A 16,263-nucleotide genomic window follows, 5' to 3' on the forward strand; every position below is an offset into this window, starting at 1 on the left:
CTCTGGCAAAGCATGGGCCACAGACACCATTATAGCCTTCAGAGGATAGCACAGGCCAAGAACATCGACATGCCCTTCAGGATAACATGGACCATGGATACCAATACAGATTCCAGCAGCAACCCAGCCCATGAGCATCAACAAGATGTCGGGCAGCAGTACAAACCACAGACAGACCAGAGATATCAACATGGCCCCATGCGGCAGCACAACCCACAGACATCCACATGACCTTAGGTGGTAACACAGGCCATGGACATCAGTACGGTTTCTGGTGATAGCAAAGACCATGGACATCTGCATGATTTGGGGTGATAATATAGGCCATAAGCATCAGCATAGCCCCCAGCTGCATCAGGACCAGAGACCCAAACATGGTCTTTGGCAGCAGCACTGATCATGGAAAATGTTATGGAATATTCTTTTACACTATGTGAAGGTGTGTCACTGTAACTGGTTTAATAAAAAGCTAATGGCTGATAGTAAGAGGCATAGGTAGGACTTCTGGACAGAGAGAGTCTCGGAAGAAAAAAGGCAGAGTTGCCCGCCAGACACCGAATAACCAGGATGGGCAGAATGGAGATGCAATAACAAGCACATGGAAGATTATAGATTTAAAAATTTGGGTTAACTTAAGTTATAAGAGCCTGTTAGAAACAAGCCTAAACTAAGGCCGAGCTTTCATGATTAATAATAAGTCTCCATGTTGCTTTCTGTGAGCTTGTGGCCCAAAGAAAAATCCATCTCCAGAACATCAATGTGGCTTCAGGTGGTGGCACAGATCACGGACATCTCCATGGGCCACAGCCTGGGCCAGCAGCACAGATTGGGCAACATGGCCTCTGGGGGATGTACAGACCATGGAGGTCTTTTGAGGAGGTTCAGTCCAAAAAATGAAGCATCTTTTGTATTGGGCATCCTGTCACTGCTCAGAGCCAGGGCAATTGTGCAATTGTGGAGTTCAGGGACAGAGTCTTGAAAAGCTCCAGGCTGCTATACACCACCCTGACCACCACACTGGGCAACTGCGTGTTCTTCCATCCACATCATCCTTCTCTCACACCTGTCACCACTGTCACATCTCTAGTTCTTCCTCTCTCCATCCCTCATGGACCACTTTGTTCCTCTATCTTTCCCACCTCTCCATCACATGTTCATTTGTCATAGTGACTTTGAAAACTGCGTGTGTCACACAGTATATATGTATATATATTTTTGCCCAAACAGCTTTACATGCAAATAATCATTGCAGTAAGCCATTGGTCTGGTTTGAGGTTTCTGGGTTGTGCCATGCCATCAGCACTGGACCATTGCTGAAATGATATCCTGCTGTTGCCTAGAGTCATGGTGATCCTGTGGCTCTGGTTCTGCAGAACTGGTTCCTTCACACGGTCCAGCAGCTCACAGATGAAGTAGATGTTGGTATTGACCAACTCAAAGTGCTGGATCTGGGCCCAGATGGTAGCCAAGTTGTCCAGATGGCAGGGCCTGGAGTTTGCCCCTGCCATTGGAGCCCTGTCCATGTCATTGTTTTTAACAGCTACATAATACTCCATTGTCTAAATGCATCACATTTTCTTTATCCATTTTTCTTTTGAGGAACATCTGGGTTATTTCCTGTTTCTGGCTATTATTAATAAAGCTGAAATAAACATAGTTAAGCAAGTATGTTTGTGGTAGGTTGGAGTATCCTTTGGGCATATGCCCAAGAGTGATATATCTAGGTCTTGAGGTAAATCAATCCTCAGTTTTCTGAGGAACCACCATAATGATTTCCATAGTGGATGTACAAGTTAGCACCCCACAAGCAATGGAGGAGTGCTACACTTGCTCCATATCCTTGCCAGCATAAGCTGTGACTTATGTTGTTGATCTGAGCCATTCTGACAAGTGTAAGATGGAATCTCAAAGCACAGTCTACAGAATCAACTAAGCAGGGTTCTAGGGGCTCACAGAAACTGAAGCAGGAATCACAGAGCCTGCATGAGTCTATACTAGGTCCTCTGCATATATGCTATAGTTGTTAGCTTGGTATTCTTGTGGGATGCCTAACAGTGGGAGTGGGGGATTTCTTTGCCTGCTCTTAGGATCCCTTTCCTCCAACTGGATTACCTTTCTATCTTGATATGAGGGGCTGTGCCTAGTCTTAGTGTATATCCCTAAGAAGCCTGATCTTTTCTGAAGAGAAATTGAGTGGATCTGAGGGAAGAGGAGATAGAGGAGACTAGGAGGAATGGAGGGAAGGGAAACTTCAGTCTAGATGTATCGCATGAGAGAAGAATTTTTAAAAAAAAAGTCGACACCAGTTTGTGGTAGGCTAGGAGAGTTAATGAGCAAAGAGAAAAATGACAACTGCAGTTGGAAGAATAAAGCAATCTACACTACTAATAGTTTATTCAGAGAACATTTGTGTGTGGTGTACAGTGTCATTTTTCAACTAATTTTTCATTTATTTTACATTCCAACTGCAGTTCCCCTCCCTCCTCTTCTCGTGTTCCCTTCCCCTACTTCTCCTTTACTCCCATCCACTCCTCCTCTGTTTCTATTCAGAAGGGATAGCCCTCCCATGGATGTCAACAAAGCATGGCATAACAAGTTGAGGTAAGACTAAACTCTTCCCTTTGTATTAAGGCTGGGTGAGGCAACTCAGCATGAGGAATAGTTTCCCAAAAGCCAGTTCAATGGTTAGGGATGAGCCCTGATCACACTGCTAGGAGTTCCACAAATAGAACAAGCTACATAACTGTCACACATATGTAGAGGGCCTAGATCAGTCCCATGCAGGCTTCCTAGCTGTCGGTCCAGAGTCTGTGAGCATTTATGAGCCAAGGTTAGTCGTTTCTGTGGGTTCTCTTATGATGTCCTTGGCCCCTCCTGGCTCATACAATCCTTCCTCCCTCTCTTCAACAGGGTTCCTGGAACTCAGCCCAGTGCTTGGCTGTAGATATCTGCATCTGTTTCCATCACTGGATGAAGGCTTGTTGATGACAGTTAGGGTAGTGACCAATCTGATTACAGGAGATGACCAGTTCAGGCACCCTCTCCACTATTGCCAGGAATCTTAGCTGGGGTCATCCTTGTGGATTCCTGGGAGTTTCCCTGGCACCAGGTTTTTCTCACCCTGAAATCCCACCCCCCCCTCCATGAAAGTAATAGAACAGTGTCATCTTACATAGATAAAAGAACCATGAGGCTTAAAATAACTCAAAATCTGTGACTTAAATCTAATGTCATGTTTTCTAATGCATCCAAAGATGCACAGCTTATAGAAAAATATAAAATTATAATGCATGAACTAAGATCTTTTCTGTATTAACAGAAAACAAAGTGAAAAGATGATCTCTTCATTTTTAAAATGCACGAAGGTCCACAAAATCTCTAGAAAACATAACAGAAAAGAAAATGTGGGGCTCTGGGAAAGAAGCAATCAGTAAGTCATGTGTACTGACATGATGCAGAGAAGTGTGGAGCAGTACCCTGCATGCACGCCTGCATACAAGACACAAGATACTTTACAAACACAACTTCTGTCAAATTTAACCCATTGATGAAACAATCCAATTAAAAAGACCCTGATTTTTTTTCAGAATTTGACAAATTGTTTTAAAGAACATTTTTCGTTTACTTATGCACAAATGAGTGGGAATTTTGGAGACTTGCAGTGCATGTAAGTCAGTGGCACACTTATCTCACATGTACAAGACCCTGGATTTGGGCCTCAGCACTGCAAATATTAGTATATACATACAGCCAGAAAAAATATTTCAAAACTGGCTAATTTTATTTGCTGCTGTTTTTCATTTCCACTGAATTTTCTAGTTGATTTGACAGTGTGCAATGGAATTTGGAAGTAGAGATTTCCTGTTCTGCCCTCAGTTTCCAGGTGGTGGACCAAGAGTGCTGCAGCAACATAACAGAAGTTACGTGTTTGTAGCCTGGGGCTGGCATTGACCCGGAGTGGGTAGTACATGGTTGGAACTGCCTTGCAAAAGCCTTTCCTCAGCAAACAAACACGTGCAATGATCTGAATGCATGCCCACTATGCTGATCAGTGTTGAGGGGGAGGACAGCCTCCCACCCCCAGGATTGGCCTATGGGTTGGTGAAGTATTCCTCCATGTACTTACCAGCACTGTGGCAGGTGCCAGCAACCAGAGGATTGCCAGAGCCCAGCCTCATCCATGTCAGATCATGCAACTTCTAAGAGGCAACAGCTACAAGGTTCAGCCTTTGAAATGATAGCCAAGTGTAGCTAATAATAAACCAGTGTGTTAAGCCAAGGAAGAAGATTGTTTTATTGGCTGATGAGTCACCCTCCTTCTCAATGACACGTTATAAAATCTTTGTTTTTCCTCAGGAAATTCCCACAAGTTTACAGCGGGAGCCCAGAAGCACCATGGCTGTTCTTGGCATCACTATTGCCTTGCTGGTGTGGGTGGTCACCCTCCTGATCATATCTGTCTGGAAACAGATCTATAGCAGTTGGAACCTACCCCCAGGACCCTTCCCACTTCCTTTCTTTGGAAATGTTCTTCAGCTGGATTTGAAGGATATCCCCAAGTCCTTCACCAAGGTAAGAAAAAAATTGCTGCATCAAGGAAACAACTTAGAGATTAGATATCATGATATTTGCATTACATCTGTTTTACAATCCAGTCCATCTTGGACATGGAACACTCACAGTGAGTAGTGCCATGCATGACCAGATGCCCCATGCAGCTGGAATTATTAGGAGATATTAGTGTTGCTGATATCATCATGTGCCAACTGTGATACAATAACAGGTGTACTCCAGCTGGCATCAGCCTGTGTCTAAGAACAGACTGAAAGGGAAAATGGAAATATTGAGCCAACTGTGATTCACCAGAATAACAACATCTGCCTTTTGCTAATTCTGTGAACACTGCATGGGCTAGCCAATACCAAAATGCTTCTAGGCATGAAATTGATGTTTGATGTCTGTGTTCCAGGTTGTCTTTGCTAATGACAGGGTAGCTATAGGTCTCAGGATCATTGACTCCAAGTTAGCTGGTAGTATCCTGGCATGTAGAGCCTTAACTTTGGGAACAAATAGGGTGATTAATCTTGTCACTTATTAAACAACCACAGAGAAGAGACTTGTGTCTGGATGGAGGAAAGGGCCCCTGCAAACACAGCAACTTTAGGTGAAGAGAGTCTCTCCACAACAGACTGGACAAATATGACCTTTCCCCCAAAGTCCTCTAGCTTTCCATGAATAGCAGGAACAATAACAGGAGATGAGGGTAGTCTAGAGTAGGCTGACTCCCGTCTAACCCCTGTTCCACTTTGTGCATTGGCCCTTGTAGCTGGCAAAGCGTTTCGGGCCAGTATTCACACTACACCTGGGCTCAAGGCGCATCGTGGTCCTGCACGGCTACAAGGCTGTCAAGGAGGTGCTACTGAACCACAAAAATGAGTTCTCTGGCCGAGGGGACATTCCTGTGTTCCAGGAGTATAAGAACAAGGGTAAGTTGGCTTTCTGGGCCATTGGAGGGGGGCACACTAACAGGGAGTGTGATGTACATACCATTTAGTCCCCCCGATATTAACAAACTGTAGTGACAGTAATAGAATGAAGACAGAAAGGCAAAGACTCAGGTGATGGATTGTACCTGCGTGGAACCTGCTTTAAGAGTTCTACTGAGTAGGTGCTGTGAACCCCATGAAAGGCCCTCTAGGCCCACACCCTTATCATAGCACTGATCAACTCACAGAGAAAGGCAGATAGGCTGTTTCTGAACCCAGGAAATCTCCCCCAGATGATCCATCCATCTTCAATGCCTTGTATTTTTCTGCACTTCTTGGGATTCTTTACACACAGCCTCACCTGTCAACTGAAGTGTGGATGGTTCCAGACACCCAAGTGCTTTCACTTAGCATGAGGTAATTCACCTGCCTGGCATTCTGTTTATAGGGATGGAGCAGACTTTAGGTCTTTGCCTTTGCTTTCCTCTATTGTAGTTGGTGATTTGCAGAGAGAGAGAGAGACAGAGACAGAGAGAAAGAGAGAGAGAGACAGAGAGAGAGAGAGAGAGAGAGAGAGAGAGAGAGAGAGAGAGAGAGAGCTGTGCTGTCCTGAGTCTAGCTCACCTGTTCCCTCCTGCAGCAGGGAAGTCTAGAATGCAAGCTGACTAACCATTTGCACAACTCCACCTTCTATTGAGTGTGGGCACCTAGAACTAGGAATGCTCCCAGCTCACTGGTGTCATCTACTTGCCCAGCCTCCACCTTATCTGACCTTTTGGCTTCCTCTTTGTAAGCAGGTATCCCAAAGCAGATGAGAGGAAAGTGTCCCAGAATTCTGCCTGAGTTGGTTCTGGTGATAAATTTCTACAAAGCTTTTTCTTTTGTGTGAGATTTTACATCAAAGCATGCTCAGCCTGATGTCTTATCCTCCATGTCCATCTTGGTTTCCCAGTCTATATTTCCAAAACTATCTTGCCTCGAGCAGTAGCATTTGATGTTCCTTAGTCAGTACTGGGGCTTTCTGTACAAATAGAAGTAACTGTCTCAGCCCTTGTCACAGGGGTTACGAAGAAGTATCAAGCAAAGTGACAAGGACCTGATGGAAAGAGCATAACTCTTTATGTGGGACCTTTACCTGTCCTCCAGTCAAGCTCAGAAAATGGATCAGTAGAATTAGGTTCTGCATCTTCACGGGATAGATTTAAGAGGCATTTGCTGCTTCTATCTAAAGGCTCCAAAATCCTATTTTTATGCATGCCACACAGACCAGAAGGGTTTGTAAAATCAGTTGGGCCTTAGGTAAGGGATGACTTTGAGTCTCCAGTGTTCATTATATGAGTGTTTGTAAGGCAATGTACCAAAATAACTACATGCATCATTTGAGTAAATGTTGAGAAAACATGGTCCCTCCTGGACAGTCAGCCTAGTGAAAGGCCCCCTTACTGCAGTAGTAGGCTAGCAGCTTTGCCATTCTCTCAGCCATCAAGATACTCCTTAACCTTCAGGATAAAACTGAAATCATTAAGTCTGACCCACAGCTCTAATCATATCACATACTTCCCTTTCCCCTCTCAGGCTGGCCATCTCTTGTTCTAAAAAGTTCTTTAGACCACAGTAAGCATCTGTCTCCTGAGAACTTTCACATGTTCTGCAGGGTGTTTCACTAGGCATCTCACATGTGATTAGGCAGTTAATATAGGAGAGATTATGAAATGCAAGCAAGCACTGCACCCCATGTGGATATTACTCACTATTGTTTTTCTCAGAATGCTCAGAGCCTAGAAGGTGCCATAGACACAGTAGATAGCAAAACATTATTTACTGAAGAAATGATTGTGGAAAAGTAAGAAAAGAAGGGAATAAGAATAAGGAAAAACTCCTGGAGTGTAGAGAGGCCTGAAGGGCTTTACTAGGCAAAACTGGGTGGGACTGGGTGGGGCAGGCCCTGGATACTTTGAACTGACTCCAAGAGACAATTAACAAGCAAGCCATCAGTCAAAACGACTTAGATTCAGATTTGAGGGTTGAAAAGCCTCACAGAATTAACTGAGCTAGAGATGGAAGAAAAGAAAAAAATAGTTCCAGATTTCTGATTCCCAATGTCTTCATGGGGACATTGGGTCGTGTTCTAGGACAAAGAACACGTCAAAGGGAAAGGGCTCCACAACACTTCACTGAGGAGGGATAGTACTCAGTCTTTCTAGCTTAATTTCTCCCAAAATGGGAAGTCCTGTGACCTTTAGATTTTAGTAAATGATGTTTCTCTAAACCAGAAAGCTGTGAATTGAAGTGCTTGAGATGTGAAGGTTAAAATCCATGAGTTTAGAAATGATGCTAAGAATTCTATCAAGAGACAGAAAAGAGGAGGGATCCTCTTTTGGAGTGGCTGCCTATAATTTATTTAACATGGTAAAGGTTCGGAGCAAAGTATGAAACCAAAGAAAATAAACTGGTACTAAGAAGAAGCAACTAGGAAACACAGCCTTCTGGTCCCTTCTCTTGTGCTTCTTCTGCACCTGAACATCCTACCCAGGACCCAAGACTATTTCCCCCTCCTCCCCTGCTTCTCCACGAATTGACTATTTGGAGTAACTCCTATTGGTCCCTTTGTCTTAGGGATTATTTTCAATAATGGACCCACTTGGAAGGATGTCCGGCGGTTTTCCCTAAGCATTCTCCGTGACTATGGGATGGGGAAAGAGGGCAATGAGGCCCGCATCCAGAGAGAGTCACGCTTCCTGGTGGAGGAACTCAAGAAGACCAAGGGTTCGTATCTCTGCAGTCGGAAAGGATCACGGCTAGGCTCCCAAGGACACTGAACAACCTAGAGGCAGTTGGTAGCTAAAGTGTTGGTCCCTGGGCACTACCTTTCCATTTGAGTTCCAGTTCTTCTTCCCAGAAGAGAAAGGCTGACTGCCAGCTGTGGTTGTTGTACTCTACATAGCATTAAAAAGTAAAGACACTGGGAGACTCAAAAATTCACTATGTCAGATGGTAGTAGCTCACATCTTTAATCCCAGCACTCAGGAGGCAGAGACAGGTGGATCTCTGTGTGTTCAAGGCCAGCCTGGTATACAGAGCAAGTTCCAGGACAGGTTCCAAAGCTACAGAGAAACCCTGTCTCGAAAAACCAAAACAAAACAAAATAATTCTTTATGTCCTCAGTGAGAACTCATAAAAGACCGAGCTGGCTATGGAAGGCCACAGTGAGATGCTTACACTCTACCTGTTTTTCAGGCCAGCCTTTCGACCCCACCTTCCTGATTGGCTGTGCACCCTGCAATGTCATTGCGGACATCCTCTTCAACAAACGTTTTGATTACAATGACAAGAAGGGTCGGAGACTCATGAGTTTGTTCAATGAAAACTTCTACCTGCTGAGTACTCCCTGGATCCAGGTGACAATGCTCCTCCTCTTCCAGGAACCTTTGGTTGTATTGTTTACATTAGATGAAGAAAAATGCAGGTTGTGTGGGAGAGACAGGCCTAGAAAAGCAAAGAGCAGGAGCTTGCAAGAAGGCATCTGACTAGGCTGGCTCAGTACCCTTCTCACTTCAGTACCTGTGTCTTCTCACATGTACACATTCCTAGCCGCACTACCCCCAAAAGACAGTTGGACCCAATGTTCTAAATAGTATGTAAAGGCAACATAAATTCATTGTTTGGAAGTTCCTATCAGTTACATAGTTTTCTTCTCCTTAGCTTTACAATAACTTTGCGGATTATCTGCGATACCTACCCGGAACTCATAGAAAAATAATGAAAAATGCATCTGAAATAAAACAGTACGCACTCGAAAAAGCCAAGGAACACCTTCAGTCGCTGGACTCTAACTGTCCCCGGGATGTGACTGACTGTTTGCTTAGAGAGATGGAAAAGGTACTGGACGAGATGGGCTTGCTGCGGTGGGGCAGAATGCATACAGTTCTTACATTATGATGGACTTGCTGGTGTTCAGACTGAGCACCATGGTTGCATTTTGATATTCATGGTTTTTTATAAACATGCTTGGCTTCAGCATGATCACTATGTTCTTCTCTGGTCATTTTTGGAGGGAAGGGTACCTTTGTTCAGTCAGCTCCCTGCAGGCCAAGATGAACTGCAACCCTTTGGAGAATCTAGTCATGTCTGAGGAAACTGCAGTACCCCTTTCAGTATTTATTATCCAAGTTTTTTTGGCTTTTAGGATTCTAGGCCTCTCCAGTTTCATATTCCTGTAGCCTCTAGGACCACTTAGATTGCTACCCCTTACTTTCTTTTGGTAATGGCTTTAAAACACGTAAAGTCCTACACTGATTTCCTCTAGATAATTTCCATTTGAGAATCCGCCATGATTAGCTCAACCTCTCCCAGTCTCTGGTTCAAAAGCTCAGCCTTGAGCCTAAAAAGAAGCTGAGACTAGCTCCTGCAGCTTAGAAGACTGTTATCATTATTAGACAACTCTGGCTCTAATGAGAAGGATAAGGCCCTGTATTTTGGGTAAGAAAGCCTTTCCTGTGCTTAGCCTGTTTCCTGGAAGCATTGGCTTCTGCCATCATGAGGTAGAGATGGCTGTTTCGTGGTACTACAAGTAGAGTCTGACATAACCTGGTCCCTCCCTGCTGAAGAGCAATAGGCATAACCTTCTTACACCTGAAGAGATCTATCTCACCATGTCCCTATCTGCCTCCAACTTCACAGGAAAAACACAGCAAAGAACCCATGTACACAATGGAAAATATTTCTGTGACTTTGGCCGACCTGTTCTTTGCGGGGACAGAGACCACCAGCACAACCCTGAGATATGGGCTCCTGATTCTCATGAAATACCCAGAGATTGAAGGTACATAAATGAGAAGCTGAACTCCCATGTGGAACAGCTGAGCCTAACAGATCACCCTATGCAAGCCAGGCTACAGCTGCTGTTTGGTGGCTGCTTACTGACCTTCTCAGTGCTCCAAGATCACTGAAAGAACTTCTTTAAGGACACAGACCTTATTGCCAGGGCCTAGTAACCTAAGAACTGGCTGTTCCCCTACACACTCCACTGGGATGCCTATGACCCAGTGATGAAATGGAGAGGGGAATGAGTCTGTGCTCTGCACTGTAAATAATTTATTTACAAAGAAGAAAATAATGTTCCCGTTTCCCCTGAGAAAGACTTTTTGAGTTATAGGCTGAGACAGGCCTAGTGGCTAGGCTGGAGTCATCCCAGAGCATCTTACCCCTGAGGACTCTGAAGTAGAGATTGAGAGAGAAGCAATCAAGGCAGCCCCAAATACACTTCACTTTCTCTTCAAGACAGGAGTAAGTCTGTGCCTGAAGCAGGCACAGGAGCCTTAACCCAGTATAAAGAAGGTCATATGTACATTTGCCAGACAGAGGCAGTGTGATGACCCCTACATGTAAATCGATGGGAATTACCTTTAGGGGAGAAATTGAGAGGGGGTTACAACCTAAGATGAAGGTACTCAAAGGCCTGAAACCCTGCCATTCTCTGAGCTGAGTGTAGATCTGGGCAGCTACTACAGACAAAGCAATGCTTCCCAAGAACATGGTTGTGTGTCAACCCATGGCCAAGCTTTGAGCTCTGGCCTTTCTGTAAGCAATGCTGACATCTCACAGAAAAATGAAAACTGAAGATGATTAAAGTCTAGGGAGGGAAATATTCAAATTACAGTACCTAGAACATTGACTACAGGGGAACATGAACTAAAAATGTTTTCAATTATTAATTTAATGAATTTCTAATATAGACAAGGAGAAAGTAAATGGCAGGCATCCATACATCTGCTACCAAACTGAACATCTACTGACATTTTGTTTTGTTTACTTTGGAGCTCTTAACAAATCAAACATTATATGGCTAGCCAGAGCCCAACCAACTCACTCTTCCCTGTCTCACTCCCCAGATTTGGTGAAATTTCAGGACCACTGTGTAGCATTCCCATGTGACTTGGACTTTTAATATAAACTAAATATCAATACAACATAACTCATTATTTTTATATATACCTTAATATTATACCATACCATATACAACTTAATGGCCCTTGCTTTTTTCACTCCACATATTGTTATTGTCTGATGTTGGGTCATAGATGCTGCAGTAGAGAGAGAAGCTCACCAAGATACTAAGCCTTCATTGTCCCAAGGAGCAGAGAGGCACAGCCTTCTTGGAAAAGACTGACACATGATTAGCTCATGCCAGTTACTTTATGCAAACAGCCACAAGGTTAATTGGGGTTGGGAAAGGTTCCAGCTACCAAAGTAATCTTGTTCTTGCTGTCCATAAGAGCAAAAAAAACACACAAATCTCAGTCCCTTCTCATTTTGGCAAGCCAGAATCAAAAGTAAGAAGTCTAGGTCTGCCAGGAAGTGTCTTGGGACCAAGGTTGGTGTAACTGCAAGCTCTCAGGGAGCACCAAGTACAGACTCTCCAGAGAAACAATTCTTCAAGGTTTAAATAGTCTCAAAACAATTTCTAAGTCTCTACTGATTAACCCAAACATAGCAATGACTTTGGTGAAATGATACTCTTACAGTCAGATACAAAGGCTTTACTATACATTTCACTTAAATACAGCCTTTACTTACATATCACTACACATTATAGAGACCCATAGTGAATTTCAAACACAAAAAGACTAAGGAACTTGGCAAAGACTGCTGTTACCTCTGTTGTAATCACAGGGACTATCAGATTTCAAGATCTATATTCTTGTCCGTCACCCTCTTCTTATTTCTAACAATAGTAAACCAGCCTAAGGTAATAACGCAAAAAATTCTCTTCAAGAAGAAATGTTCAAGATACTTTTGTTATCTATACTCCTCATATGAAGAGAATTGGGGAAAACTATCACCAGCTATGACAATGGATGTCCAAACTTCGTGTCAATTGTGAATAATCTCACAGATCTTAGCTTTCACTGGCATGTGTGAGGAAGCAATTTAACATTCAAAGTACCTGAGGATTATAAATTCAGGATAAGGTGCTCCATAAGCATGCAATGGGTGGCTTGGCAGATGACTAGAAGGTAACTAGATAGTGTGTGGGTGGATGAAGGGATCAGGAAATAGTTGAGATAGATGGATGAGTAGGTGACTGAGTAGATGAGTGAGAGTATAGAGGGGTAAGTGAATAGGTAGGTGGATGGCAGATAAGTGAGCAAGTAGATGGAAGTAATTCTATATATTGGTGGATAGTAGGTAAACATCAATTCTGAATTAAACCTTTAAATTGATATCATTTATATCTTGACAGAGAAACTTCATGAAGAAATAGACAGGGTTATTGGGCCAAGCCGTGTCCCTGCTGTCAAAGACAGACTGGAGATGCCCTACATGGATGCTGTGGTGCATGAGATTCAGAGATTCATCAATCTTGTCCCCTCCAACCTGCCCCATGAAGCAACCCAAGATACCAAGTTCCGAGGATATGTCATTCCCAAGGTGAGGCATGAACCAGAGAGCCCTCCATGGGCATTATCACCTAAGCTGCCCTTCGGGACTGGAACTCAAGGACACCTTTACCAGCATATGTGGCTGCAATGTGGGAATCAAGTCAGTACTCTTAACCTGCAGAACACTTCACCCACTGTCACCTCAATAACCCTGTGAACCAAAGAATGAAGGGGATTGTGGAAAATGTCTCTTTCTACTGGTCCATAGGACTTGTAAAACACTGTAACACAGATCCCATGGCATCACTAACCCAACCTGGGATGCACCCTACAAAAGATATAGGGCCTTCCTCTTCACTTATATCTGATCCCTAGCTCTTTTCTATGTAATCCTTAAATAGACAACACGACAAATAAAAATATGCTGTTCTTCATAATGTAACATTCCAACAGCCCTCTTCACAAAGCTCTTCCAGATGAAAGCCTATGTTTTCTTAACTTGACTAATAGGAACTTCTACTTCTTCCAGGGTACAATTGTGATTCCAACTCTGGACTCCCTTCTATATGACAGCCAAGAGTTTCCAGATCCAGAGAAGTTTAATCCTGAGCATTTTCTGAATGAAAATGGGAAATTCAAGTACAGTGACTATTTCAAGCCATTTTCTGCAGGTAAGCAGAGCTCTGGGGTCAAACCATCCCTGGGAAATTGTCTTCTCCAATCCTATGCCTACTTCCCACGTGCTCTTCACCTATCCTAGATGATGACTGCCATCCCTACCTCCCATGCCCTTGTACACATAACACAAGTCTGTCCCTCCCTCTTCAGAGAACTCAGATATCATATTTCACCAGAAGTCCTGGAAATGAGGACTGGGTTGATTATTTTATCAGAGTGGACTTTTTTTTTAAATTGTTAAACTGTTAAGCTGTTTCTACTTTAACCGGATGCCGTAAAAAGCTCTCAAAACTATATTATCTAATTCTTCATAAGTTTCCACAAAAATTGCTAAAGGCTGTTCTTCAGCTGCCTGAACTTTTTTTTTTTTTTTTTGATTTTCGAGACAGGGTTTCTCCGTAGCTTTTTTGGTTCCTGTCCTGGAACCAGCTCTTGTAGACCAGGCTGGCCTCGAACTCACAGAGATCCGCCTGCCTTGCCTGAACTCTTTTTAGCAAGCATCTGGACCTTCTAGGTGGTCCCATCTCAGGGCCTCACCAAGGGTTCCAGTAAAGGGAGAGTCGCAGTCAGTTTGATAACTTTAACCACCTATGTTTGCATAGGCTTCCCTGTCCCACCTTCCTGTAGTTATGGCAGAGAAGCTTTGAGTCCACTTCCCTACAGTACTGCATGCTGATGCAGCAGAGTTCTGAATGAGTGGTGCCAAAAGCTGGCCCGAGTCAACATCACTGACACTCTTGTTCTCTGACATATGACCACTGGTGTCTTAAGAGCCAATGGGCAGGGACAGGAAGTCCTTTCAGGTGTTTACCTGAAGCTTTCTGCCACACTTCCAATACCTCAGTGTTAGAAGTGTGAGCTCTACAAGGATCCCTCCACATCTCACCAGCACTGTTGTTACTTCTAGGAAAACGTGTGTGTGTTGGAGAAGGCCTGGCTCGCATGGAATTGTTTCTGCTCTTGTCTGCTATTCTGCAGCACTTTAATCTGAAGTCTCTGGTTGACCCGAAGGACATCGACCTCAATCCTGTCACAGTTGGCTTTGGCAGTATCCCTCCTGAATATAAACTTTGTGTCATTCCCCGCTCATGAGACCTGGTAACTGCCTGTCTCAAGTGAAAAGTCAACAGAGACACCATTATTATCCCTTAAAATGTAACCGTTTTTAAAAACTCTCAAGTATATAGAGTTCCTATCATAAAATGGAAAAAATAAATAAAATCCTGATGAATTATATATTAGTTGTGGACTTAGTGAGGAGAACCTTGTCCCCTTGGCTATGTAAAAGTTCCCCAGTGGGGGAATACTATTCCATAGCCAACAGTATAACATCTTCCAATCCGTCTGTCCCTGACTTCTCTCTAGTATTTCTTTGGATATGTGGGATGATCCTGGTTATCTACCCACCACAAAACCCTGAATTTAATCGTATATTCAAAGTTCTCTTACCATATAGAGTAATGTATTCATAGATTCTTGGGATTATAATATAGTACGTTAGACTGGCCCTACTTTCCAGCTCAACTACTTGGGTGCACTACTGAAATCCAAAGCTAACAGACACAACAGTGGCCCCACTGAAGGTACTTGGATCACCATGACTCCACAAAGACAAGACTGCTTCCAGAAAAATTGAAAAGTGTAATTATAAAATGTGCTTTGGGGCAGAGAGGTTCCAACTTAAGGATTGCTATTAGGGAAATTCTGAAGTGACAGGGAAAAGATAGGGCCATTAACTAACTGTAGCATCATCTGGCCTCTGCCTGAGGTTGACATCTGATCAGCAGAGCCACTATTTTCACTTAGTGGTGAAGCTTGGAATGGCTCAATTCTGGTTGTCTTTTCAAGGGAATAGCATTAAATTCTCAAGTACAAACCAAGCAAGGTGGCACATATCTTTAACCCCAGCACTCAGGAAGCAAAGGCAGGTAGATCTCTGTGAATCTGAGATCAGCCTAGTCTACATAGCAAATTCTAAACCAGTCAGGACTACACAGTGAGACTCTGTCTCAAACCAAACAAACCAAACAGTAAAGTTCTTGGGGAGAATTGGTCTTACCTTAAGGGATTTACTATTGCTCTGTAGTATACATATTTCTTCCAGGGTTGGCAAGTTCATGCCCATCTTGAAGATACAGAGACTGTGGCAACCTATAGAACCCTTGTCCCTGAATCATGGCAATGAAACACGCTACAAAGAAGATAGTGAGCTCTATGAGAATAGAGTTGTTAGCATTCACTTCTGCATGGAAGGATGAAGTCACAAGGCCCTTGGGAGACCCTTACAAGATTCTCTTCTGAGATTCCATTCAATACTCCCTCATTCCCAAATGTTACAATCTATAAGAGGAAAAAAAAACTGACTTGGGGCAGGACTTTTCATTAAGAGGTATAGCTGCCTGTGAATTATCCATGCTCTTGTAAATCACCCCACTGACTCATTTATTCACTAGGCTGGATTAGACAAAATCTTTCTTTGTTGTCTCCATATCTATTTGGGGAGAATATACATTTAATTTGCATATTACTAGGAAAACAACAAATGTCAACCAAACCAGGACCCAAAAGAACCAAGGATGAATGGGGAGGGTCTGTCCACTTATGTCCTCAGCAAACAAATAACCATTTTTAATTTGGGATGTTCCTGTAACACTGTCTTGTTCATGAACAATACAGACTACATACAGACTCAAATTACACTGGCTTTGCTTAAAGAA

The 16,263-nt window shown here is 43.3% G+C and overlaps 1 protein-coding gene across 1 annotated transcript; it reads left to right on the top strand.

Annotated features, from left to right (window-relative positions):
* Positions 1 to 4,325: 4,325 nt before the first annotated feature.
* LOC101987874 (cytochrome P450 2E1) lies at positions 4,326 to 14,782 on the top strand. The gene is made up of 9 exons (XM_005351474.2): positions 4,326 to 4,572; positions 5,327 to 5,486; positions 8,103 to 8,252; positions 8,724 to 8,884; positions 9,189 to 9,365; positions 10,167 to 10,308; positions 12,730 to 12,917; positions 13,398 to 13,539; positions 14,454 to 14,782. The coding sequence occupies exons 1-9, from the start codon at positions 4,396 to 4,398 to the stop codon at positions 14,636 to 14,638; spliced, it is 1,482 nt and encodes a 493-aa protein (XP_005351531.2). The 5' UTR covers positions 4,326 to 4,395; the 3' UTR covers positions 14,639 to 14,782.
* Positions 14,783 to 16,263: the final 1,481 nt, after the last annotated feature.

This window comes from Microtus ochrogaster, chromosome 8 (genome assembly GCF_000317375.1).
Source record: "Microtus ochrogaster isolate Prairie Vole_2 chromosome 8, MicOch1.0, whole genome shotgun sequence".
NCBI lineage: Eukaryota > Metazoa > Chordata > Mammalia > Rodentia > Cricetidae > Microtus > Microtus ochrogaster.

Bases quoted from the DNA above. Each gene is read 5' to 3' on its own strand.
- LOC101987874 (XM_005351474.2), top strand. From the start codon at position 4,396: ATGGCTGTTCTTGGCATCACTATTGCCTTGCTGGTGTGGGTGGTCACC. The intron at 9,366-10,166 runs GTACTGGACGAG...CCAACTTCACAG, and splicing joins TGCTTAGAGAGATGGAAAAG to GAAAAACACAGCAAAGAACC. The intron at 10,309-12,729 runs GTACATAAATGA...ATATCTTGACAG, and splicing joins GAAATACCCAGAGATTGAAG to AGAAACTTCATGAAGAAATA.